The sequence below is a fragment of the Sprattus sprattus genome, assembly GCF_963457725.1.
Source record: "Sprattus sprattus genome assembly, chromosome: 19".
Taxonomy (NCBI): domain Eukaryota; kingdom Metazoa; phylum Chordata; class Actinopteri; order Clupeiformes; family Clupeidae; genus Sprattus; species Sprattus sprattus.
Window position 1 is genome coordinate 24,831,247 of NC_137917.1, and position 27,649 is coordinate 24,858,895.

Genomic DNA, 27,649 nt, shown 5'->3' on the forward strand with positions numbered 1-27,649 from the left:
CAAAGCACAGGAAATGACGGATAGAAAGACAAGTGTCCTCAAAACCTCACCTGTCTCATGGCCCATATCTGTGAACAACTGCTTCCATTTCTTGTGACACAGTCCTCCACATTCCTCCTCTGGCCGGTGGCATGCATTTTTTAACTATAACTATAAAATTACTGTCATCCTATATTGGGAAGGTTACTTCTGAAATGTAATAGGTTAAAAATAACTATTACTATTATAAATGTAATAAGTACAATTTCAATGACTTCATTGTAACTTGTAATCTAAACTGACTAGACTATAATATACACCTCAATTTAGTTAAGTTTTTCCCTTAATAACTGTCACAGATTAGTTACATTTAGGTAGTTATTTAACTACATAACTCTGTTCATGTAACTAGTTACTCCTCAATCCTGCCGTCATCCTATTCTAGTCACTCCCCCACCCTTCTCCCACTCGTTAGGAAAATCACTCTGTCTACTGTCTACTACCCCGCACACAGTCCATGATTTGAAAAGAGCAACTGAGGGAGAGAGAGAGGGAGAGGGAGAGAGAAAGACAAAAATTGAGAGGTCAAAGGACAGCCTGAGGTGAAAGACATTTGCATGTTCTGATTGCTCGCTCCAGAGAGCAGGCAGAAACTACTTAATCATCTGCCTCCGATCCACATGGAAGCCAGACGTGTGTGTGTGTGTGTGTGTGTGTGTGTGTGTGTGTGTGTGTGTGTGTGTGTGTGTGTGTGTGTGTGTGTGTGTGTGTGTCAGGGCTTTGGACAGGCTGAGATACAAACACACACACACAAGTCAATATCACGCCATGCTAGGGCACAGACAAAAGATGTTTAGAAACTCAAACAGAGAGAGAGAGAAGAGAGAGAGAGAGGGAGAGAGAGAGAGAGAGAGAGAGAGAGAGAGAGAGAGAGAGAGAGAGAGAGAGGGAGGGAGAGAGAGGGAGAGAGAGCGAGAGAGAGAGAGAGAGAGAGAGAGAGGGAGAGAGAGAGAGAGAGAGAGAGTGCATCTGTTGGTCCGTCTAGCTCAATGTGGTGCCTTTCACCAAAAGACAGGTGCGTCTGTTGGACATAAGTGCGTCTGGAACCTTATGAACCCAGATCATGTACCGTTTCACTAAAACACAGGCACTCACGCACTGATGCGCACACACACACACACACACACACACACACACACACACACACACACACACACACACACCCAGACACACACACACGCACAGGCGCACACCTCGAAGTTCGTGCCAGTCATGGGCATCTGTTTCTTGCCCTCCCCTGCCCCCTGTGACAGGTGTGAGGTTGTGGGAGGGCAACAAACCTACACACCGAAAGGCTCTTGAGCAAAGACAACACACACACATGCACACACACACATTACCCTGTCTGTTGAGAGCTGTGCCACACACATGGACGGAGACACTCTGGCTCCACAGGCACACACACACACACACACACACAGTTGGACGTATAAACACACGCACCAGGACTTAAGTCCACCTGCCTCGAAACACAAACAGGGGCTGACGGACAGATTAAGGGCGCTGCCTTCGGAGACTGAGCACGTGGGAGATTCCATCTCAGAGCATTTCATCCCACCCACCCAGCCACTCAGACACACACACACACACACACACACACACACACACACACACACACACACACACACACACACACACACACACACACACACAGACACACACACACAGACACACACACACACACACACACACACACTCAAACACACACACACACACACACACACACACATATACCTGCTCACAAACCACAAACACACAGGCAGTCAGGCAAACGCATACAAAACGCATCACAATACACACCCACAGAGAGAACACCTTCCGTTTTAGATTGCCTGACTTTGTGCGATTTGTTCTCGCTTCTCTCAGTAATCACAAACAAAACACAAACAGAAGCAATGCACACACAGAGCCCCCCGATCCCTACGTGTGGCTGCCTGGAGTTTGCAAATAAGATTTACAAACAAACTATTGACATTGTCTTTGGAATACCAGCAGTCGGGACAGAGAATTGCGTTAGGAGGGGGGGATTTGGGGTGTGTTAGTGGACGTGTCCCGGAAAAGTGAGGCTTAAAAAGGGGGTGTGGGGTAGTGTCGGGAGGGGAGTAGCACTTTATGGGAAAAGCTTTGTGCTTCTGGCAGGCCAGGCAAGATCTTATCCTAATCTGGCCAAGTATTTGTGTGTTGTGGATGGCCTGTCAGGCTGCTGAGGCCCCTGTGGTCTTGACCCAGCCGTGGTGGGAACTCGGTGCTCTCCTCAGAGAGAAGGGCAGGGAGCACGGAGTGGAGGGGGGGTGGGAGCGGAGCTTTTGACGTAGCTGATGCTAGGAACCCCTCCCGATAGCACTGCTATTTTGGTAGAAGACAGACCTCCTCCAGATTGTTGTGAGGGCATAGTAAAAGCAACACAAAAAGAGGAGACAATCAATGTGATAAGACAGTCGCTTTACGCCTTAGCATTGCAGGTTTATCTCTGTCAAATAAGATGTTTCCCGGGGTGTGGGTATGCCAATTAAGCCAGGTCTTTTAATAGCGACGCCTGCGAATGCTAATAGTACAAAGCCTAGGTAGGTTGCAAAACAAGCCGTGACCTTTCTGAGGCCCATAATTAGAGCTGAGTGGAGGCTGGTGGGACTATCTGGGTGTGTGTGTGTGTGTGTGTGTGTGTGTGTGTGTGTGTGTGTGTGTGTGAGTGGAGGCTGGTGGGACTATCTGGAAGCCTTGGGAGTGCTCAGGTGGCGTCTCACTGTTTGCTGATCACAACCGTGGGCACCAAGGACATGATGGAACATCTGCCAGGCAGAGAGATAAATAGAAGAGAGAGAGACAGAGAGAGAGAGAGAGAGAGAGAGAGAGAGAGAGAGAGAGAGAGAGAGAGATAGTGGAGAGTGAGAGACAGAGAGAGAAAGAGAGAGAGATAGTGGAGAGTGAGAGAGAGAGAGAGAGAGAGAGAGAGAGAGATAGAGAGAGATAGTGGAGAGTGAGAGACAGAGAGAGAAAGAGAGAGAGATAGTGGAGAGTGAGAGAGAGAGAGAGAGAGAGAGAGAGAGAGAAATAGAAGAGAGTGAGAGAGAGAGATAGAGGAGAGTGAGAGACAGAGTGAGCGAGCGAGAGAGAGTGTGTGAGCGAGAGAGAGAGAGAGAGTGTGAGCGACCGAGCGAGATAGAGAGAGAGAGAGAGAGCAGAGAGAGAGAGAGAGAGAGAGAGAGAGAGCGAGGGAGATAGAGAGAGAGAGATCAAGCCCTGCACAGTCCCAGTGGTAGCAAGTGAACATCCAGCATTCCACACATAGTCCTATCACTCAAAGCAGTGTTTGTCTTTTTCCCCTCTCCTCCAAAATACAGGCCTCAGGAAAAAAAACAGCAGAGCCGAGAGAGGGAGGAGGGGGGAGGAAGGGATGGGTTGGCTGCTTAGAAGGAGGGGCTCAGGTGTTCCATAACAGCTGGTCTCCCCCCCCCCCCCCCCCCCCCCAAAAAAGAGAGGAGTGCAGCGCAAATGAAGAACTTCAGATTAATATCCTAGGAGAGGTGGAAAATGAATGATGAAGTGTGGCAAGTTGACTGACAGCTGCAGAGCCGGAGACGTGTTGGTACACTCATCAATTCATGGCAGAGGGGACTGTGAACAGACACACAGACACCACACACACACACACACACACACACACACACACACACACACAAACACACAGTGACAAACACACGTACATACAGGAGCCAAACTCACACAGACTGTGGGGTGTAAGATGGGCAAACACACAGAGCTTTGTTTCCAGAGATCAGGGAAATATACAGTGCCATGCAAACACCACAGCTAATGCACAAATAACACTAAACAGACATGCAAACACAGGCGGCGCTGGGAAGGGTAAACAACAATAGTGGCAGAGGGAAAAACAGTTTGGTCTCAAATTTGAATTCAGAGCCAGATGTAAGCCACATACCGAAACGAAATGGAATAACAAAAGCATGTTCTTTGGAACTTTCTGCGCTCATGAAGATGATTCGATGTGAGAGATCCTTATTAGTGTGGTGAACTGCCTTGGTCCAGACAGCATGGCACACCCATGGCCCACAGGCAGGGTATTTGAGGTTGCCAGAAAAGCATGGGTCACACCTGGAATCCCCCTTCCCAAAAGCTAAAATGCAAAAACAGCTTTTAGGCTTTACTTTGTGCAATTACCCAGACACCATGGTAATCTTCCATCGCATAATGTGTCCCACGAGCTTAGTAACTATGCTTTTAAAAACGTCAGAAGGATAGATCCTTTGTTTTATTCCAGCATTCATATTCGACACTTTTGTTATTTAACTACATGTTGACAAACTTTGCATGATTTACTTTGATTTAAGTCCAAGCACTGAATTTATAACTATTTTCACAAATCCTCCGGGACAAATATTTCAAATGGAATTTTAAAACCAGGATTAGTGTTGTTTTTCTTCTCCAACTCGAGGGTATGGGTAGTATTTTACACTGAGTTATACTGCCCTCTGCTGGCTGAGGTATTTCTAGCAGATGTGGGCAGAACACTATCCATGGTGAATTCTAATTGTAATAGTCAGATTTTACATACACAACACACTGCAACACACGTGCATATACACAGGACACACACGCATGACACAGGACACACACACACACACACACACGCAGGCCTGAGGTCGCGGTTCATTTATTCTCTGCTTTCTCCCATCCTAGACCCCAGAGGAACAGTGAGCAGCTTTTAAGCGCCCGGGGAAAACTTTTGAAGGGAACTTCATTAGCACGACAATTCTAGGAGTGTGTATGCAGGCATCCCAGGGCTATAGAGTGCTTATACACAGGTGGTGGGGGGCTTCCTCTAGGTAAACATTTAGGACTGGAGAGCAGCCGCCCACTCCCAGACCAACCTTAACCATGGCAACCAAGCCACAAGCATGGAGTACACAAGAAATGTATTGACAAACAATTGAATATTGTAACTCTATTGTAAAGCGTCTTTGAGTATTTAGAAAAGCGCTATAGAAAACTGAATTATTATTAACTGTTTGGTTATTTAATGTCTTCAGCACAATACTAAATGGCCTTCCTGTGGCTGTAGGATATATCCTGTCATATAACTGACCTGGGTAATGTGTAGAGGATTGGCGTTTCACCATGTTGTTGTTGACAAGACACTGCAAAAGCTCCGCAAGTAAGAGGCCAGTGTAAGAGGTATGGTAGAGGTAGTCCATTGTGTCCATTGTGTCTACTCAACTGTTGCAGGGACATATGCACAATATTTCACTTCAACTATCTAGCCAGTTTCAAAGGCGGTCACTCCACCGAAAAAGCCCTGTTGTCTGTGACAGAGGCCTTAAAGGCACCAGTGCAACATTAGGGCATCAAAATGGAAATATTCTGGATAAGACAATCTTTATGATATTGACATTAACTTCACCATATTAGCACATTTGCATCATTATTTGATACTTTGGGCGTTAAAAAGAGCGCTAAAACTAGCCGCAAGAGCGTAGCCCTTTATTTATTGGTGCCACCAATAAATAAAGCAGGATTCCAGTCAGTAACGGATTGGATAAAATGGCCTCTCCCCACCGGTGATTGTTGTTGTTTATGATTTTCTATCAGTTCTCACCACACAACGACGTCTCATCTTTGCTCCTTGATTGTCAATATGTAATGGTATGGAGTTATTGAAACTTACTACGTGTAAAAAAAGACTAGAAATTGAATGTTTATTTTTCGAGTCTCAAGCCTCTAAAGTTGCACTGGGTACCTTTAAAAACAGCTAGAGCAGCAGCTTAATCTTCAGCTCTCGTCCTGCTTGACTTATCAGCTGCGTTTGATACAGTCAACCACCGCATCCTTCTGTCCATACTGTCAAGTGGGCATTTCTGGCAAGGCGCACTCCTGGTTTAAATCGTACCTCACTGGGCACTCGTTCAGTGTCATGGTCAGCAGTCTGTTCCTCACCGCCTCACCACTGGGGTGCCCCAAGGCTCGGTGATGGGGACCACTTCTCTTTGCCATTTACACCACCTCGTTGGGCCCTATCATCCGCCCTAATTGTTTTTCCTTTCACTGTTATGCCGATGATACTCAACTGTTTCTGTCTTTCCCTCCTGAGGACACCACTGTCTCGGCACGGATCTCGGACTGTCTTGCTGATATATCCACATGGATGAAACATCACCACCCTCAGCTGAACCTGGCCAAAATGGAACTGATGGTCTTTCCAGCCAAACAGGTCATACACCAAAACATCAACATCAATATTGACTCTTTATCTCTTGTTCCATCCAAAACAGCAAGAAACCTCTGGGTCATTATTGATGACCAACTGACCTTCACGGCCCACATCGCCTCTGTCTCTCCAGGTCGTGCCACTTTGCCCTACACATCAGCAAAATCAGGCCGTACCTAACCCAGTATGCCACCCAGCTGCTGGTGCAAACCTTGGCGAGTTCCCGCCTTGACTACTGCAACGGCCTCCTAATGGGCCTGCCAGCTTGCCTGGTATAACCACTATAGATGATGCATAACGCGGCAGCACGTCTGGTGTTTAACCAACCGAAGAGGGCACACGTCAACCTGCTACTCTTTGAGCTCCACTGGCTGCCTGTATCTACTTGCATTAAGTCATTTATGCTTGCCTACAGAATGCTTGCTGGATCTGCTCCCACCTATCTAAATGCTCTTGTAAGGGCAAATGTTACACCCAGGATGCTGCGCTCGTCTAGTGAGCGTCGTTTGACACTGCTGACTGTGCAAGTACAGCAATCCAGACTATTCTCATTTGTAGTTCCATGTTGGTGGAACGAAATTGCCTAGTACTACCAGAGCAGGGGCGTCCCTCTTTGCCTTTTTAGAAGCTCTTGAAGACTCAACTCTATTTAGGGAGCACCTCCTTTCCTAACTTGCACTTCTACTAGTACTTAAGTTGCACTTACAGTAGTTAAATTCCTGCACTTTTTTCTATTTCTTATGTAAAGTAGTATCTATTGTTACACCAGGCTTTTATTGCTCTCAGCTTGACTGTTCTCTCCCTTGTACGTCACTTTGGACAAAAGTGTCTGCAAAAACTAAAAGTAACTAAAAAGGCCAGGGAGTCATTTAACCACACCAAGAGTTTTTTTTAGTTCATTTTCAAAGCGAATACCTACTTAGGGTAAAAGAAGTTTTGATGACATAATTGTGTTGTCTACATGCCAATTCAGAAAGTAATTACATTATTCAGAGAAAAAGCACTCTAAAAAGGTCCTCTCTGGTCTGAACACACCTGTTAATAGCTGTATGTAATGTCTTCTTACAGCCACTGGGGGGAGCTCTTGAACAGCCCTGGTACGGGCAGAGTTGATGCCTACTAATTCCAAAATCATTCAACCCCACAGCACACAATTTCCAACTGAAACTAATTTAATTAACTGCAAGGGGGGGGGGGGGGATCCTGGAGACTATTTTGGCGTGAAGGTGAGAAATATCCACCCAGTATAGGTCGTCTCAGGGGACTTCTGCACACAAATACTAACAGGCACCAAACTTCCTAATCAACAACAGAGATGAGGCAGGGACACAAGAGGCAAGTTTCTCAAAAAGGTCATTTATTTTACTTCTACAGCTGCTGCGGCGGCCAATGCTGCTGCCTCTTGTTTGGCGGCGATACCTGGAATGGAAAGCAAATAGCGGATGGAGAGGGAGGGAGGGAGAGAAAAAAAGAGAATATTAATATGAGTGAACATGAGTGCCACGAGGTGAAGGCAGGCGGAGATAAGAGGTGCAGGCCAAGATATTTTTAATAATGCTGAATTTTAACATTCAGAAAGCACCAGACTCCGCAGGCAGCCACATCATTAGGCGGGCGAATAAGGGTGTGCACATTTTTCTTAACGGAGCCGGTCTTTGACGAGGACACTGAATGAGGATTTGGGGGGGGGGGGGGGGGGGGGTAGAGGGTAGCACTCACAAACGGGCGAAGGCTTAGCAGGCAGGGGCCGAGGCCACTTGTGTGAGGCGACAAAAGGCAGAATCAGGTTAGCTCATCTAAATTCAGCTCATTACGAGGATCAGGCGGAATAAAACGATGGCATACGGCTGATAAGCCAGCATGAAATTCAATCGGTTTGTTTACTTCCTCGCCCCAAAGCCTGTCGCTGCGAGGGGTGCTACGCAGACTGGTGACTGCGCCGCAGGGGTGGGTGGGGGGGGAGAGCTCCCCCTTTCTCTACATAAAAACCATCACACCGCCGTCTTTGAATGCAGCACAGTCATTTATGCCACGGGCCCCCCCAATCGTGTTAATACGACTGGCACGGAAACTTCAGAGCGTTGGGGGAGACGCACGCAGTACAGCTTCGGCACGTTGGGCTTGCCGGCATATCTAAGGTTGGATGGCTGGCACGCCATTTGCCAGAATGGAAACGGAGCTGCCAACACAACATCACGCTGTTTACACCACCGGCAGCAGCGGCGCACCTGCTTATCCTCCAGGACCACACTTGATATGTCTACAGTGATTTTACCCTTCAGTTCAGGGATTTAAAAGTATGTAAATGAGGATATAAAATAAATAAAAAAAACGTGTTAATGCATCTGTTACTCAACCTTAGACATGAACAAGTCCTGAAAGATGGAATTTATCCGTAACGTTTTTTTTTTTCCAGAATTATTTACTCGGTAGCTAAATGGCTTAGAGCAGAGGTCTTCAACAGGGGGTCCGCGGAGGTACTGCAGGGGGGTCGCGAAATCTTTGGTTGATAAGACATTTTTTTTTAATATTTCTAAAAAATAAAAATAATAAAAAAAAATTCAACCAATTTTTTTTTCCACAAATTTAAATGTCTTCCGAATCAGAATTGTATTTATTCCCTTTAAATTCACATTTACATAAATTCACATTCACATTTACTGTCAATTTTTTGCTTAGATTTAAAAAAAAGAAAAAAATGGAGAAATAGACACTGTACAAGGTCAAAATACGTTAATTGTAACTGAAAAATAAGTCTGAGAGGATTTGCGAGGTGTATGAGCCCCCTACCTAATGTTAGCATGTTACTTCCTACAATCTTAACAACTTGCTAGTGGTGTGATTGGTTTGTTGACCTGTCAATCTCACTATAACATCTATGTTGTCAACACAACTCCATGCGCCAGACTCCTCCTCCGTCATCCGTTGGATCGTGTCAGTCAGGAGTTATTGAAAAGAAGATCTCACTAATGTGGGAGGATGTGTGCCATCGACAGATGCTTGAGGATTCACTGTCCCTTTTTTATGTATGATGAAACAAAAACATATATCTGTGAATTATTTTACTAAGTTGTTATTAATTGTTAGCGTTGTTAGAGTTGTTTGCAAGATGTAGGTTTATAAATGGCAGTGGCACGGCCACCCTGTACCTTTCATGTTGTTAAATGTTAAATTAAATTCAATGTTAAAAAATGTTAAGTTAAATTCGTTGTCCAAAAATGTTAAATTCAATGTTAAAAAATAAAAATGTGAATAAATATATTAGCCTTTATTTGAATAGCTTAGTATTGAATACACAATAACAGGGTAGCTATGTTTATTTGGCACTAGGCCCAGTATATTATAAACTAAATGTTATGTGATTTATATAGTAGGGGGTCCCTGCTCATCTCGCCATCAGTTTGGGGGTCCCTGGCCTGAAAAACGTTGAAGACCCCTGGCTTAGAGCGTCGTGGGTACATCAAAGCGCCTTAAAAAACAGCTACCAGTCATTCTCAACCGCCATGCAAGGAAGGGAGAATGGTTCTGCCAATAAGACATAACTGAGGCGGGGACGGGTGGGTTTTATTGTTTGTAGGGGTGTCCTCATTAGCTTTGTTTGATGTTGGATTTTGTGATGTGTAACTGTATAATTGTAATTGATCACCCAAAAAACACCAATAAAAAAAAAAAATTATGATGGATTTCAACAAATGGTGGAAGCCAGGTCTAGTGTCTTACAGCCACTCCTGACCCACACAACCACTACACAGATACCATAGAAGAGGGAGATGAGGCGTTTGGTTTGGGTACTGACCATCAGACGACCTGACCTGGCCAGCAATGCGGTCCAGATCTCGGGTGCCCTGGGAGGTCAGTCTACGGCCACTGGAAAGACAAAAGAAAAAGGAGAGAGAGAAAGTCAGAGATTGATTCATCAGTTCGGAGGAACACCGCCCAACCAAAGTCATTTCACACAGACACACACAATTCCCCTGCCTGGAGACCCAACACTGGAGTACAGCATCTGTTCCTCCTTTCCAATGAGACACCAAACCCGCTGAGGGGGACAGGCTAGCCTGGCACATCAAATCCAGATCCTACGAGTCGGGCGGAGCCGAGCCAGACCGCCAATTCAGGCAGCAGCTTGCCCGCCGCGCTCCACTGGGCATTGTGAAAGTGTAGGCACTGCCGTTTGGGCGGCACACACCCCCCACCAGCTGCTTGTCTGACACCCAGGTGTAGACTCTACAAACTTCTTTGGGGCCCCAGGGAGGTAGAATCCATTGGCCGAGGAGATGATTATGTGTCTAGAGCCATCATCTCTATGGTTAATAGCCTAAGGAAATGACTCCTACAGATCTGAGCTTGACCTAACTTTGCAATAGAATAATTCTGACGGGGTGGGGAGAGAATTATAATCCTATTAACGTGCTCAATTGTCCAGCGGACTAGTTAATGGGTCCCTGATTTACCTTCCCCTGGCAAATGCTCTAAACATTTGGGCTACAGTCAGGCTTAATGATGCCCAATGATGCCCAGGCTAAAGGAAACCGCCGCGAGCTGAAGCGGAGCGCTCACCCGTTGGGGTCCTTCTCCACCATCTTGAGGGACTCGAGGGACTGCAGCACCTTGCGGGCCACGTTCTTGGAGCCGCGGCTGAAGTGGGACGGGCACACGCCGTTCCTCTTGCGGCCACCGTAGATCTTGGTCATGGAACCCACACCAACACCGCCACGCAGGTACAAGTGACGTGCTGTGGAGGCTGTATGGGCAGACGTGCATACAGTGAAAATCCAGACAAACGCACATAGGAGTGGACATCATATTTGCGTTGGGCCCTACGTGCTTTTACAGTTCTCTAAACAGAACGACAATATCTTTTGAGAAGTGATAGGGAAACCAATTAACTGTTCTATACACTTTAAAACTCTTCAAATGAGTTTCCAAATGCTGCTTCTAAAAGGCAGAAACGTACAATCCGAGAACGATGCAAACTAAATTTCAGTTTGTCCAAAACTTGTGGTAACACTTAAAATAGCGATGTCTTGGTTTGCTTACAGCAGACTTAAAGTTTTGGCCCAAGAAGTGATAATTAGCAGAGGCACTGGCATTAACTCACAAGCCTTGTGTGTCATCCTTCACAGTGATAGATTAAATGCTTTACACATCACTTTGACATAAGTGAAAAAAAGGATTTCCTCAATGCTGCTCATGGAGGCAAAAGGGCACCATCCAGAACTTAACTCACTGGAGGAAAATGAGGGTGGTCTAATGGGAGTTGGGCCACCTAACAATGCAATGACTCGATTCTCCAACAGCGAAACTAAAAACTTGGCCCTAAAGTTCATATAAGTGGCAAAGTAGTGACTAATCTTCACTTACCAGCTCTGATGTAGAACCAGTTGTCATCGAAGGGAGCCAGCTCCTTGAACCTGGCCAGCTTCACAATGTCCACCCAGTCAGGCACCTTCACCTTTCCTGACCTAATGGAGAGATGATGAGTTACAATATGCTCTACAGAGAACTTTAAGTAGCATCAGGCAGTTCCTGTGTAAACACTGTTTGACAAGGTAAAACTACTTCTGAGCCCCACATAGATATTTTAAGATGCGCATCAGTTAAGGACAGAAGTGTAACTTACTTTTTAAGAAAGGCCGCCAGTGCGCGGACGAATTCCTGCTGGTTCACGTCTTTTACTGTGACGCCTGGCATCTGTAATGAGTATAATGTACATTTCAGATCAGCGCGATTGATACAATCATTCAACTCTGCAAAGTAAAATACTGCCGACAACACGCGCCATAGAGTGCACTAATAAAGCCAAGGCATGATAGGGCAAACATCTCGTTAAGTGTATTACAATGAATAACAAAATTATCTTCCACGTCGTCTACGTTTACAGGGCACAAACTTGTTAACCACGCCATGCTTAACAAGCCATGGTTAGCCAGCCATAGCAAACATACCGATTGAACACTGACGGCACACACGTTATGACGCCTGTACCTTGTAGCATAAATATGTTTCGATTTAACGTTTCCATGATACGATTGTCAGTGTTATTTTTAAGAAACACCGAGGATCCACCGATTTAAACCTGTAAAATTCTTGGTCGCAAAAGTTAATGCCGATTCTTATTGCTTATTCTGTAGCTAGTAGCGAACGCGATACCACCAGTGCATGCTAGCTAGCTTCCCACAACATGTCCAGGCATATTCGACAACTAGCCAACTAGTTCATGCCGGGTATATCGGCAAACGGAACATAGAATAAACTTAATTGGGACATTGAAACTACAACATTATGTTTGATAAAGTAAACTTAAAACGGCTCGCATTGGGCAAATCCCCGTATAGTCGATGATTACGTTAGTTAGCGCTTACTAGCGAAATTAGCTCAGGCCTCAATGCTGCTGCATGGGCGCTGCCATTACTAAGCCCAACCGAGACATTTTCTACTCAAATGTTCTCAAAATTCGTCCATGATATTTCAACATCTCTACTACAGTCAGTTAGTTAGGGTTTTAAAATACCAGCACAGTTCGTTTCTGCAAACAGCACTATTCAATATCATTAAAATAAGGAGATTATGTTAAAGCACCAAATCACTCGTTTACCTTGCTTGCGGACAGCAAAAGGAAAGAGGGACTGATAGGGTTTCCTACTCGTGTTAACACGGGCACTTCTCGTGAATTGTCGCGAGAGTTTCGCGCTCACTGTATGAATGTTAGGTCATATTCAGAATGTGGTTCGGTTACTTCATGTATTAGTGGTACACCTTCTATGTGGATGCTCTGAAATAGTTGTTAGAAAATCCAGCATTTTTTTTTAATGTCTTTTATTATATTCTGATACAACCTTGTATGCTTTGCTGTGCATCTACTTTAGATGTGTCAAACTCAAGACCCACGGGCCAGATCCCGCCGGCCAAGCGATTTCATCCGGCCCACCGGCTCCTCAGAATGTTGCCATAAAGTTCCATTGATTTGAATGAGCCACGTTGTAATTTTATTTCTAATGTCTATCGGAGCTGGCCTGCCGCGGCCGCCGGGTATGTCGCACGCACATTTAATACTGCAAGTCCCACAATGCACTGGTACCGCGTTGGTGGCGTACGTCATTGCCCCACTGTCTGCAGCCTCGTCACCTGAAGTCAAAGTTTATACTATATCAGATAATGCTCTGCATAGTGTTTTTAAGGGTTGTTTTTCGAGCTATTAGTTTTAGAGTTGAGGAAGCCAAAAAAAGCAGACGAGTGACCAACAACAGTTATCACAGGCAAGTTATTTGAAATAATACAGTAGTCGTTTCAAGTTCGCCTTAAGTCAACACATCAGTCCGTGCAATGCTCACGGTCTCAAGAAAACGAAAGTGATCGAGAGCTCGGTCGCAACTTGACGCCTAAACATGGCATCAAACGACCAAGATTCCTTCTCTTGTCCCATCTGTCTTGATGTATTCCAGGTTCCAGTAACAATACCATGTGGACATAGTTACTGCATTGGCTGTATTAAAGGCTACTTTGACCAGAGAGAGGACCAAGGAGATACCGCCCAATGCCCCCAGTGCAGGAAGACTTTCACTGCAAGGCCTGTTCTCTGTAAAAATACTCTTATAGCTGAAATGGTAGGGAAATTAACAGAGGCCCAACAAACAGCCGATTCAAGCTCTCACAATTACGCAGGAACGCTTGAAGTCGAATGCGACGTCTGCGATGGGAAAGAATGCAAAGCCGTCAAGTCTTGTCTCGTGTGTTTGGCTTCGTACTGCGAAACTCACTTGAATCTCCACAATGAGCTCAACCCAGGAGGGAAACATAAAGTTGTCAATGTAACGGGACGCATGCAAGACAAGATCTGTCGGCGACACCACAAACTCCTTGAAGTTTTCTGTTGCACTGATCAGCAAATTATTTGCTTGCTGTGCACCATGGACGAACACAGAGGCCATGAATCGGTACAAGCAGAGGCAGAAAGGACTGAAAAACAGGTAGGGACCGAAGCTCCTGACGGGAAATTTTGATGATAGATTAGACATGCAGCCATCATCACCATAAATATAATAATGCATTTGTATATAATAACCCATCTCATCAGTTACATGACTATGTTCATGCCCCCATAGGTTTCTCAAGATTATGCATGTTAACATTGGAGGGTCAGATATTCTCCATACTGTTGGTTGTGTGATGGTTTATATGTCTCCCTGCAGAAGCTACTGGGAGAGACTGAGAGGAAATCAAGGAAGAGACTCCATGAGAGAGAGAAGGAATATCAGGAAGTAAAGAAAGCTATGAGGACTCTGAAGGTGAGCATGTTCCTATGAGAGAAGAATATGACAACTGGCTCAACATTATTGTGTAACATAATTACAATTTGTGTGTTACGGTTTACTTACTAATGACACAATAACTGAGGGCACATAACAGAAAGTGTTAATCAGTTGAATGACATTTAAATCTGTTCTGTATGTTCCTTCATCTGTTGTGTCAGCGCTCTGCAGATGCAGCAGTGGCAGATAATGACAGGTGCTTTAAAGACCTGATCCGCTCCATTGAGAGAAGGCGTTCTGAGGTGAAACAGCTGATCCGAGATCAGGAGAAGGCTGAGGTGAGTCGGGCTGAAGGACTCCTGAAGCGACTGGAGCAGGAGATTGCTGAGCTGAAGAGGAGATGTGCTGAGTTGGAGCAGCTTTCACACACAGAGGATCACATCCATTTCTTACAGGTGACTTTGGTGTTTCATTCCAGTGCGACCCTGTGCAAAGGCTACTACAGAAAGACGGAGGGAGGGGTTGAATGGTTAGCAGAAAAGTTTTTATTAACTAATCCAAAATAGAGTTTGAAATTAAATCAAATCACTGTCAAAATGACGGTTATCAGTACTCTCAGAATGTTGTCAGAACCGAGATGTGCTGAATGCTGTGTTGTATGTGTGAAAGCGCCAAGAGAAGAGACGAAGCAGCCCTTTTAGCTGCTAAGACACCTGTGCAGTGACACATCTCAACTGCAGTCAGGAGCCCAAGCTTGCAAACACCACCCACTGCCCAACTTGCCAACATGCTAGATGGTGTCTTTTGGTGATGTGGTTGGCAATGTCATGCTGTGAAAGCTTTTCTCACATTGTCGCTTGGTGTTCTAACCCGGAGCACAGAACTACATTGTTCATATCCTGGACAGCTGGTGGGAACGACACAGGTGTTTATCGGTCCCTAGCATGGCCAAATACAATCAAAATCAGTTTGAAGATGACACCAAAACTAGTTGCCTATAGAAAACCTTCTTAAGAAAGTGGCAAATTGTTGCATAGTGTTGCTTTAAAGATGCCTTGTTGTGTTATTGGTCATTCTCCATACTCCACATTGTAGAGTCTTCCCCTTCTGACTGAGGCATGTGGATCAGATGTCAACATCCATGTCAATCAACACGTGTCCTTTGGGGAAGTTGGTCACTCATGGTTCACTCTTAAACGCCTGGTGGACCATTGGATGCAGGAGGAGGAGATGGAGATGTCCAAAGCAGGTCAGCTCAAACAATCTCTGTGCCCACACCACTAAGATATTTCACTTGGCTTGAATGTCATGTCTGACACTTACCCACAATTCAAACCACAGTACAGTCATTGATTTAAATGACTATAGGGTACAGTAATTTATTTAAATAAGTATAGGGTACTCTCGTTGGTTGAACGTAGAATAGGGTACTGTCATTGGTTTAAAGGAGTATAGTGTACTGTCATTGGGTGAAAGGAGTATAGTGTACGGTCATTGGTTGAAAGGAGTATAGTGTACTGTCATTGGTTTAAATTAATATAGGGTACTGTCATTGGTTTAAAGGCGTATTGGGCACTGTTATTGGTTTAAATGAGTATAGGGTACTGTTATTGGTTTAAATGAGTATAGGGTAACTCTCCATGTGTGAGAGTTTTGTGGGTGAATGTTTAGGTATGGGGTTTCAACTAGAAGGTACTGCATTTTTTTTCTCTCCACCTCCCCACAGTAAAATGCATCCAGACAGTGCTGCTTCCTGAGCACAGGACCAGGGAGGAGTTCTTCAAATGTGAGTGAGATACACACACACTCACGCGCACACACACACACACACGGACACACACACACACGCACACGCACACGCACACGCACACGCACACGCACACACACACACACACACACGTCCACTCACAAGCATTTACAGTACACCAACACCAACCACACAGAGACACTTAAAACAAACAATGTGATGAATTTATGTACGTACTGTATATGTTTTCATATATATTTGCAGTTGTGGCAAAGTCCTTATAGGCATATATTGCCACTCGGCAGTCATCTTGAAAACGGCTCCAGGCAGCTACTGTATTTTGGGCAAAAAAAAACAGGCTCCCATCTAAATGAGAGAGATCCGTAACTTCACATAGGATGGTCAAACTGGCATGTAAAGTACTGTACATCACCTGTGAACATTGTTTCCCCAGCAACTCAAGTAAGGCTTAAAAAGACTTCATTCTTCATGTTGACTTGAACACTGCACATAGACCAAAAAGTCCTCTGTGGCTATTGCTATGGTAACGGTGGACAAAAGGTTCTGATGAGACAAAATCAGTCAGTTATGTTGTTTACGGCAACGTGATTGGCTCTAGTACAGGACTCCCAGTTACAAATCCACCATATTTAGCGTCACGGATTCCCCACCTCATACCCCATTCATTTTCACGTCAGTGATTTGTCTCCTCCCTCATAACGTCTCTGGGTACAGTCACCATGTAGTGAGGTATTCTGTCCTTATTTTTCCTACCATCACTCATGTCATTTCTCTGTTCTCTCTCATATCTAACTTATTTATTATCAAGACTTACATCCATTCATTCTGGACCCAGCCACCATGCGCAACGACCTCCGTCTCTCCAAGGGGAACAAGAAGGTGACCGACAGTAACGTGTCCAAGTCCTACCCCAGTCACCCGGAGCGGTTTGACAGGTGGCTTCAGGTGCTGTGTACAGAGGGCATATCTGGACGCTGCTACTGGGAGGTGGAGTGGAAAGGGCAGTGGGCTAACATCGCCGTTTCATACAAGAGCATCAGCAGGAAAGGAGGCGGTAATGACAGCAGGTTCGGGTCCAATGATCAGTCCTGGATGCTGTCCCTCTCCGGATCCAACCCCTCTTTTAGGCACAATAATAAACAGACTAAACTTCCCCTAGTGGCCAGCTCCAGAATTGGAGTGTATGTGGATCACAGGGCAGGAACTCTGTCCTTCTACAGCATCTCTGACACCATGACCCTCCTGCACAGAGTCCAGACAACATTCACTCACACACTCTATCCTGGCTTTGGGTTTAACTTTGGTCTGACACATCACAACTCTTCTGTTGAGTTTGTGGAGCGGTCAGAATTATAATCTGTTGGATTTATAAACGAGTATGATGACTCCTTCGGCAGTTTTACATTTCAGGATTTACATTGTGGAGGGTTGTTTGGCAAAAGGCATAGTTCAAGGTAGGAAAGTTAAATTAATAAATGGAATAACTCAGTCACAGGCTGTATTGACATGGTTATTAAATGGTACTTATTTACATTAAATCTAACTGAGTCACTAATCTAACACTAAGTCTTGTTGTTTCTTTATTATTTTAGTTTAAACACTGAGCCAAAAATGTTCTCTGTGCATCTCTTTCTCACACACACACACGTACACACACACACTCTCTCTCTCTCTCTCTCACACACACTAGAGGTGAACAGTGACATCATTATTTGTATTTGTTCATGCAACAAAATGTATTCGACTGGAAGACTGGAAGTGGGCGTGGTTTATACTGAGAGTCATATCTCATCAGCCAATCAGCCAAATCTTTTCTCATCTAATATACATTGACAATGCAATTGTTGTGCCTTTTCCCCCCACCCCTATCTACTCCTACACCATGCAGGGCCTGATGTACAAGACATATTTGCTACCTTGCCTTTGTCTTGTGTGCTGAGCAGATGTGGCTGTAATGAAAGAATATAATTTAAGACGCAGTATGAAACGAAACACCAAGACACCAAGTACAAACATCTGGACATGAAACATAAGGTAGAGGAGTTGTAAAGAACTCTGGTGTCAAAGCAGACTGTGTTCATAAAAGCCAAATCACTAAAAAGTGATGCTGCTGTAGGCAAGTTGTATTGTAGTAGCGGTGGTTGCGAAAGCAACCCAACCGTTTACCGAGGAATTTGTCAATAACTGCATGATTAAAATTTGCGACATCGTGTGCCCTGCCCCTGATACAAGGCAAAGATGAGCCTGCACAAAACACCGTTGCTGATTGTGTATGTGACCTTGCCACCAATTTACAACAACATTTCATTGCATAGCCTACTCCCTTGCTGTGGATGAGAGCAGCGACACATATGATAATGTCCAGCTGTCAATCTTAATCCGTGGAGTGGACTCGACTCTGTGCGCTATAGAGGAACTTTGGGTATTTGAATCAATGCATGGCACAACTAGGGGTAAAGATGTGAGGTATCCAAATGTGTAAATGAAATGGGGCTGCCTTGGGACAAATTTGTGGGACTGACCATAGATGGAGCACCTGCGATATGCAGAAAAGAGAGGCATAAGAAATGAATGCCACTAATGTTTATCTTATTTTGAAATCTAATCTCTGTGTTTATAGTCATAACTAATAGGCCTATAAGCCTTAGGCTGCTTGTCCAAGATTAAATAGGCCTACGTTAAACTTAAGTTCATGTTTACATAAAATATAATGGATTTCTTTTTCAATAAATATTGAATTTGTCCGGCCCTCAACTTGGATGCACTTTTTAATTTAGGCCCTCTGTGTATATGAGTTTGACACCTCTGATCTACTTGGTAAGCTATTTTGCAGTTCCAAAAATACTTGGGAGTTAGGACCTGCATGGTTATGTTTGTAAAATGTACAGTACTGTGCAAAAGTTTTAGGCAGGTGTGAAAAAATGCTATGAACTAAGAATGCTTTGAAAAATGTAAACAATAAATGTTTATTTTTTATCCATTTACAGCAACAAGACACAACGTAGTTATACTGCATCAGCAGGGTCTCTCCCAGACAAAGATTTCAAAGCAGACAGGGGTTTCAAAATGTGCATTTCAAGCTCTTTTGAAGAAGACGTTGAGGATCGTAGACGCAGTGGTCAGCCAAGGAAACTTAATGCAGCTGATGAAAAACACATCAAGCTTATTTACCTTCGAAATCGGAAGATTTCAAGCAGTGGCATCAGCTCAGAACTGGCAGAAACCAGTGGTACCCAGGTACAGACATTTACTGTCCGGGGAAGTCTGGCCAGAAGTGGTCTTCATGGAAGAGTTGCAGCCAAAAAGCTCTACCCCGACAAGGAAACAAGGCCAAGTGACTGAACTAAGCACGAAAACATAGTAACTGGGGTGCAGAAACATGGCAGAAGGTGCTCTGGACTGATGAGTCAAAATCAGCCAATCAGCCAAATCTTTTCTCATCTAATATACATTGACAATGCAATTGTTGTGCCTTTTCCCCCCACCCCTATCTACTCCTACACCATGCAGGGCCTGATGTACAAGACATATTTGCTACCTTGCCTTTGTCTTGTGTGCTGAGCAGATGTGGCTGTAATGAAAGAATATAATTTAAGACGCAGTATGAAACGGAAGAGTTGCAGCCAAAAAGCTCTACCCCGACAAGGAAACAAGGCCAAGTGACTGAACTAAGCACGAAAACATAGTAACTGGGGTGCAGAAACATGGCAGAAGGTGCTCTGGACTGATGAGTCAAAATTAGAAATATTTGGCTGTAGAAGAAGGCAGTTTGTTTGCCGAAGGGCTGGAGAGAGGTACAATAATGAGAGTCTGCAGGCAACAGTGAAGCATGGTAGAGGTTCCTTTCCAGTTTGGGGCTGCATTTCTGCAAGTGGAGTTGGAGATTTGGTCAGGATGAATGGTGTCCTCAATGCTGAGAAATACAGGCAGATACTAATCCATCATGCAATACCATCAGGGAGGCGTATGATTGGCACCAAATGTATTCTGCAGCAGGAACATAACCCCAAACATACAGCCAATGTCATTAACAACTATCTTCAGCTTAAAGAAGAACAGAAAGTCCTGCAAGTGATGGTATGACCCCCACAGAGCCCTGATCTCTACATCATCGAGTCTGTAGAGACAGAAGAATTTTAGGAAGCCTACTTCCACAGAAGATCTGTGGTTAGTTCTCCAAGATGTTCGGAGCAATTTACCAGCCGAGTTCCTTCAAAAACTGTGTGCAAGTGTATCTGGAAGAATTTATGCTATTTTGAAGGCAAAGGGTGGTCACACCAAATATTGATTTAATTTAGAATTTTCTTCTGTTCCTTCATTGCATTTTGTTAATTTATGAAGAATTGATGAAAATAAACTGTTAACACTTCCATTTTTGAAAGCATTCTTAGTTTACAGCATTTTTTTACACCTGCCTAAAACTTTTGCACAGTACTGTATATAAAAGACATGGGGCTACACATCATAATGTGTTGCCAAAGTGACATAGACATAACCATGTTCACTGAAATATTGCAGCATGCACAAATATTTGGAAGGTACAGAGCAGAACCCATAATTCTATCACTGGAAATCTCAGAGACGACCTTGGAGCCAGAGCATTCTGTGTTTTGATTGCGCCTCAAAGCACTCAAATAGCGGTTTATTTTGTCCCACCACTAAGCCAATATGAAACGATCAAACTGAGCGAGGCTGTAAAATCTATTGCCTCATCCTGCTTGTGATTGTCCTGGTAGAACAAACTGTTGGATAAGCGTTCCGCTCCTCTTGTTTCCTCTCTTTCACCTGGGCTCGTCTCATCCACAGCCCATTATCTCAGCTTTTGTTTACCCAAAGATTGTGATTTTGTGTGTCCTTGTGTGTGTCTTGAGTGTGTGTGTGTGTGTGTGTGGTCCTTGTGTGTGCCGTGAGTGTGTTTTAGGAGCACATTGGTGTGAGTGAGTGTGTGTGTGTGTGTGTTTCTTGTGTGTGTTTTAGAAGCACATTGGTGTGCGTGAGTGTGTGTGTGTGTGTGTGTCCTTGTGTGTGTCATGGGTGTGTTTAAGGAGCACATTGGTATGAGTGTGTGCATGTGTGTGTCTTGTGTGTGTTTTAGGAGCACATTGGTGTGAGTGTGCGTGTCTGTGAGTGTGTGTGTGTGTGTGTGTGTGTGTGTGTGTGTGGAAAGAGGGTTGTGTGTAACTGAGTGCCTGCTGCTTACCTTGTGATGGTGCCCTTTGCACGCCACTGATAGAAAGGGCAGTGCTGCTCTCACATTGACACTATTGATATGTTTACATAGACTGGCTTGCGTGAGAAATACGTGTGTGTGTGTGTGTGTGTGTGTGTGAGAGAGAGAGAGTTTATGATTCTAAACTCACCCTGTCCATCAAGGCTGAGGCAGGAGTGAGTGTAAGAAAGACAGTGGTAAGAGATGCTCACCAGACTAAAAGAGAAGGAGAAACAGAGGAGAATTACCCCTTACCTGCCTGGAGCCAGAGCCAGAGCCAGCATCAGCACAGAAGCCATTCACACTCTGTATCCCTGAAACAGGTAGGCCTAACTGGCTCTTTTACCCTGTATTCACTCCTTTATTTCTTTATTTCTTTATTTGTTTACATTTCATTTCTTCACGTACGGTTTTAATTACTTGGCCTTTTCAATTAGCACTACCTCAGTGTACTACTTCAGGTTGACAGAAGTCTGCAAGTGTCGTGTCGCATCTCTGTGCTTAATTAATTTACTCAAGCAATTAATTGTTTGGAAAAACAGCGGACTAATGTGTAATAGGAGAGCAGTACAAAGAGGTGACTTCTAACCCGTTAATTATTGGAGTTAATCCAGTAAGAGCAATGGCGACAGAAGAACCCTGTGCTCCTGCGGCGCGCAGGCCGAGGCCGGCGGATTAAGAGATGGCGTAATTGTCAGCCATTAGAATGGTGGTGTGCGGGTGGGAGTTGTGTAAGTGATTACTGTCACGGCGCGCCGAAAAGGGCAAACTCATTATGATAAACAGACAGGTGGCGTATTGAAGAGCTTAGCTGATTTTTTTTTTTTTTTTTAGAATCCATTTGATTTTCTTCTTTTTTTTTTCCCCTCCTGCCTCCTTTCCGCCACCCATTGTCTCATCACGTTGTTGGGGGGAAAGTATTGAAATGGCCTGTCTGTCAAAGTGAGCTGAGCAGGAGAAAGAGAAAGATAGAGAAAGGGAGAGAGAGGGGTAGAGAGAGAGGGATAGCTATACGTGTACGTGACAAGTTTCCCATGTGCGGGAGCAGTACCTGTGTATGGCTTCACCTCGTGTCTGCATAGTGCTCTCACCGTGTTAGCATTGAGCTCACATCCCCCATTGTGAATAAACTGTCACATCAGGCGCCTGCTAACCTTTTCACTCGTGAGGTGGACCTGTGGCGCCTTCGCGCATACTGAGCACCTCTCTGAGTTCCTCTTTCTGTGCTCTCCGTCCATCAAGCCTTCGTCTTTAAATCCCTTCACCATCAATCCAATTATCCACCCCATTCATCCATTCAATCATTCATTTATTTATTCATTCATCCACCCATTCATTCATTTATTTCTTCATTCATTCATTCACTCACTCACTCACTCATTCACTCACTCATTCATTCATTCATTCAATCATTTATTCATTCATTTAAAAATGTATTTCTTCATTCACTCACTCACTCACTCACTCACTCACTCACTCACTCACTCACTCACTCACTCACTCATTAATTCAATCATTTATTCATTAATTTATTCATTTATTTATTGATTCATTCATTCTTTCTCTCCTCTGTGTCTCAGTGGTTCTGTGTTTGCTGACACTTGCTGACACTTGTTGCCCCCTCTTCTTCAGGCATGCTTCACCACGTGTGGCTTAACGCCGTGGGCCAGTGTGTGCTGTCTGTGTGTGTGATCGCCGTGAGCGTGCGCCTGTGCATGCCGCGTGGCCGCGGGCCCGGGGGACCTCGAGGCGGCGGTGGTGGTGGCGGCATCGGGAGCGTGGCGGCCTGCCTGAGACAGTGCCTGGGCTGGGTGGGCACCATCGGCAACGCCCTGGCCGTGCCCATCTCCGTGCTGCTCAACCTGCGGACGCCGCAGTGCCTCTACACCTGCATCACGCTGGTGTGCTGCCCCCTGCTGGTCAGGCAGTTCAAGATGTTCCTGATGCTGCTGCTCACGCTCAACGCCCATCTCCAGCACAGGCTGGGGGACAGGTAAGGCACACCTGAGCAGGTGGAGGTGAGATAGAGGGGGACAGGTAAGGCACACCTGAGCAGGTGGAGGTGAGATGGAGGGGGACAGGTAAGGCAGCCCTGAGCAGGTGGAGGTGAGATGGAGGGGGACAGGTAAGGCACACCTGAGAAGGTCGAAATGAGATGGAGGGGGACAGGTAAGGCACACCTGAGAAGGTCGAAATGAGATGGAGGGGGACAGGTAAGGCACACCTGAGCAGGTGGAGGTGAGATGGAGGGGGACAGGTAAGGCACACCTGAGCAGGTGGAGGTGAGATGGAGGGGGACAGGTAAGGCAGCCCTGAGCAGGTGGAGGTGAGATGGAGGGGGACAGGTAAGGCACACCTGAGCAGGTGGAGGTGAGATGGAGGGGGACAGGTAAGGCAGCCCTGAGCAGGTGGAGGTGAGATGGAGGGGTTTGGAACAGTAAGAGAGGGCAGATGGGAGGAAAACCTTGGACTGTGTAAGTGCAACAGTTAAGATTTGATACAATAGGGGGGGGGGGGGGGGGGTCTGCTTTCCCGTTTTGCAACAATGATCTATTTTGGTTAGATCAGGGTGGTCAGACTAATTGAGGAGCACTGAGGGGCAGAGGGCAGGTTTGGTTATTATGAGGGTCATATTTGGCTGAGATTTAGTGTTATTTGGATACAGGTGGATAGACTTACTGTAGATGTAATAAGATGATATGGAAGGTAGAGATTTGTATCTTCACATTCACCAGAAAAAAGTAATCTGACCAAATTGACTCTCAAATTGACTCTTTCCTTGAATGGAAATGAAGACTTCAATACCAAAGAGGCATTTCCTATGGGCGTGTGAATATTCTGTGTGTGAAGCAGGTATGGATCCATGGTGACCTGCCGGCATGTGAATATTCTGTGTGTGAAGCAGGTATGGATCCATGGTGACCTGCCGGCATGTGAATATTCTGTGTGTGAAGCAGGTATGGATCCATGGTGACCTGCCGGCGTGTGAATATTCTGTGTGTGAAGCAGGTATGGAGCCGTGGTGACCCGTCGGCGCGTTCTGTGTCTGGTGCTTCTCAGCTGGCTGGTCTCCGTGGTGACAGCCTTCGCCCAGTTCATCAGCAGGAACGCCCAGGACAGCTGGGGCGGTGGCTCCGACGGCAGCAGCGGCTCTGGCACCACGGAGCTCGGGCTGGGCCGACCGCAGGGGGGCAACTGGAGCACCCCCTTCCCACCCCCCCCCAGACCCCTGTTCCCGCAGGACCGCTCCGTCATCGGCAAGTACCTGCCCTATGGTGGCTTCCTGTCCAAGTTCCTGGTCACGTACACGCACAACTTCACCTACGCGGAGATCCACGGCAGCCACTGGGGCGTGTGCGCGCCCGACACCGTCCTCAGCCCCGGCTTCATGGTGTACACCTACAGCACCACCGTCTTCCTGCTGCCCCTGCTGGTCATGCTGGGCATCTACCTGGACCTGATGTGCGTGGTGCCGCGGCGGCGGCTGGGCCCGGCGGGTGGTCCTCTGGCGTCCTCCGGCAAGACGACGATGCCGCCGCCGACGACCCACTCCCGCTCCGTGGCGCTGTCCCTCTCCCTGCTGGTGCTGCTCTGCCTGCCGCTCCACGTCTCCCAGGCGCTGCTTCTGTTCGCTCCGGGGAACCCGCAGCCTCCCTGGGCCGCGCTGCTGGTGTCGTTGCTGTTCCAGTCGTACGGCCTGGTGCCCCCGCTGCTCTTCATGGAGAGGAAAGGAGAGGGTGGGGGTGGGGGCGGGGGCGAGACTCACCCCGCGGCGGGGGACGCGGCCTCCCCCCGGGGGAAGGCTGTGGGGAGGGCCTTCTGGACCGTCGTGCAGGAGTGTTCCCCATGCTGTTCCCCCAGCACTGCCTCAAAGACCAAGGTGTGCCCCGAGGCGTGAACCGCTAGCCGAAACCATAGGAAGCACAGCGGCACACACCGTGAGTGTCTTTATCCGTTACCAGAGTAACTGAAGTCTCCGTGCCTGACCAGGGACTCTCCGTCCTCCCCCGCTCATCATTTCTGCTCCTCCTCGACGACAACGACAGTGTCTTTTCATTAGTCTCACTCTCTCAAACAAGCCCAGGGAGTCAACAGCGAGAAGTTCTCGATATTAACGAGATCTAACTCTAATCCTGAGCTAAAGCGAGATTAACAGCCAACATACATTCTTACCGAGATGGGAATCGATCTGAGTATGTTTAATTAAACAAATTGTAAAAACCTATCTAGCGTGGGGAAACTTATTATTGTGCTGAAACATAATTAACCTTTCAGTGACACAATTTTTATTGCAGTTTTTGATTAAATGTGTAGTTTTTTATGCGCCACTTTCAATAAAAAGCTTGCTGACACTAATTGGATTATTCTTTTTGTGCTTTGTGCAGTGTTGGTGTGAAAAATTACTCTGGGAAATATTCATTTACACAAAGAGGATGTGTGGATGAGGGTATCTCCCTCCTCTTTTTCTTCACAACCTTTCTTTAATGCATGAAGGGGGGGGATATCTCATTGTTCCTTTCCTTTCAAAGGTTCTGACTTCCTGACAACACGGGAGCTTCCTGTCGCTAGTGCTAACAGCAGCCACTTCAATCAATCAGAAAAGCTCCACGGATGGCTGGCCACCAAAGTCACTGTCATCAAAAACAGAGGAATAAACAGACTGCAGCCTTCACTCACCTTGCCCCACCATGGGTTACTCTCTCTTGACTTTAATAGTACTGCAAGGTGGGGCTTATAGACACTCTTCTGCAGTGTTTTGGTCCCTTATATACGGCAGAACAACATGCCGCTATAATGATGTTCCCTCTGCTCCCTGGGAACATGCATATTTATATTTTATTATTAGAGTTTGTTTCTACTATGTTGGCACTCTGATATTATTCTGAATGAAGAGTGTGTTACAAATAAATGCATTATTATCATTTTTATTACTATATGGAGAGTGCTTTCACTGCATTAGAATTAACAAAATATGAAGCGTACTTATTTCCTTGCCTGTAGAGAGTACTTGACTAAAAAAATTCCCCCAGCAGAATGCATATCTACATTGAGCATTGTTTCCTCACTGATGCAGACGGAGCACTTGGGGAGGGAACATTAAGGAACTGTTCCATGAAGGCACAGAAAAGACTAATTACTTTTTTGCATTAAACGATCATCTGGATGCAAAATATGGCACTAATTGGGCTTAGAAAATTGATGGTGGTCGCAGATGTCATTGATGATTGTTGATTGATTAGGCCCAATTAAAGGATGGCTTCCTGCCGATGCTTGGCGTTCGATTGAACTCTTCCTGATTATGAGCGATGAGTAGGGCTAAATCTCTCCCCAGAGTTAGAGTTAGACCCTAGCCAGGGAAGGAAGTGCCTGGAGGTACTACTTTGATACTTGTTTGACCATTAGTCTTTATGATTGGCAACTGCAGTGCCCTGCCATCAATAGAGGACAAACACATCGACCTGTCAGAGAGCGACCTCCGGCAGCTTTTAAATCCACACTCGACACACAGATGAACACACTGAGTGCCTCCGGGAGGAATCGCGTATTGATTGCAGGCGTATAATGGAGAAGGCATATTTTTCTACGCATCTGCCTCTCCCTCCGTTCCTCCCTCTCTCTCTCGCCTTCATTCGGCTAGGTGATGCATCGCCGGGGTTGTTGTCGTCTCCTGCTTGGTTCTCTCTCTCTCTCTCTTCCTCCCTCTCTCTCTCTACCTCCCTCTTTCTCTCTACCCCCCTCTTTCTCTTCCTCCCTCTCTCTCTCTACCTCCCTCTCTCTCTCTCTCTACCTCCCTCTTTCTCTCTACCTCCCTCTCTCTCTCTATCTCCCTTTCTCTCTCTTCCTCCCTCTCTTTGTACTGCTGTCTGTTCTAATCCACCAGCCTCCTCTTCACCCTCTCTCTGTCCATTGACTGCCATCTGTAGCCTGTTATCTGTATTGATCCCAGGTACTAGTTGCTCCGTTCTTTTCTGCTCCAACAATAGGTTTTACCGCGTTGATCTATTAGGACTCAATGGGGGTGAAACAGTGAAACAGTTTGAAAGACTTCACTCAGTTCACTCAAGGTTATTTTTGAAGAGTTTTTTTTATTTTGTCGTGCTTTGTACCTTTGCTCCTAAAAAGAAACACAGTTAGCTATATCAACAGCGACACATGGA

General features: G+C 45.8%; 3 protein-coding genes across 3 annotated transcripts; 2 read left to right on the forward strand and 1 right to left on the reverse strand.

Moving 5' to 3' along the window:
* Positions 1–7,598: 7,598 nt before the first annotated feature.
* Positions 7,599–12,900, reverse strand: rps19 (ribosomal protein S19). Its single transcript, XM_080857956.1, has 6 exons — positions 12,861–12,900; positions 11,886–11,956; positions 11,627–11,727; positions 10,823–11,006; positions 10,059–10,129; positions 7,599–7,681 (listed from the first exon to the last, which is right to left on the reverse strand). The coding sequence occupies exons 2-6, from the start codon at positions 11,954–11,956 to the stop codon at positions 7,620–7,622; spliced, it is 489 nt and encodes a 162-aa protein (XP_080714082.1). The 5' UTR covers positions 12,861–12,900; the 3' UTR covers positions 7,599–7,619.
* A 511-nt stretch (positions 12,901–13,411) lies between these two features.
* LOC308380258 (tripartite motif-containing protein 16-like) lies at positions 13,412–17,765 on the forward strand. The gene is made up of 6 exons (XM_080857541.1): positions 13,412–14,232; positions 14,455–14,550; positions 14,736–14,969; positions 15,610–15,763; positions 16,241–16,300; positions 17,091–17,765. The coding sequence occupies exons 1-6, from the start codon at positions 13,651–13,653 to the stop codon at positions 17,636–17,638; spliced, it is 1,674 nt and encodes a 557-aa protein (XP_080713667.1). The 5' UTR covers positions 13,412–13,650; the 3' UTR covers positions 17,639–17,765.
* Positions 17,766–23,125: 5,360 nt separating this feature from the next.
* Positions 23,126–25,389, forward strand: LOC308380689 (adenosine receptor A1; the record flags this gene model as incomplete). Its single annotated transcript, XM_080858095.1, has 2 exons — positions 23,126–23,484; positions 24,501–25,389. The coding sequence occupies 2 exons, from the start codon at positions 23,126–23,128 to the stop codon at positions 25,387–25,389; spliced, it is 1,248 nt and encodes a 415-aa protein (XP_080714221.1).
* Positions 25,390–27,649: the final 2,260 nt, after the last annotated feature.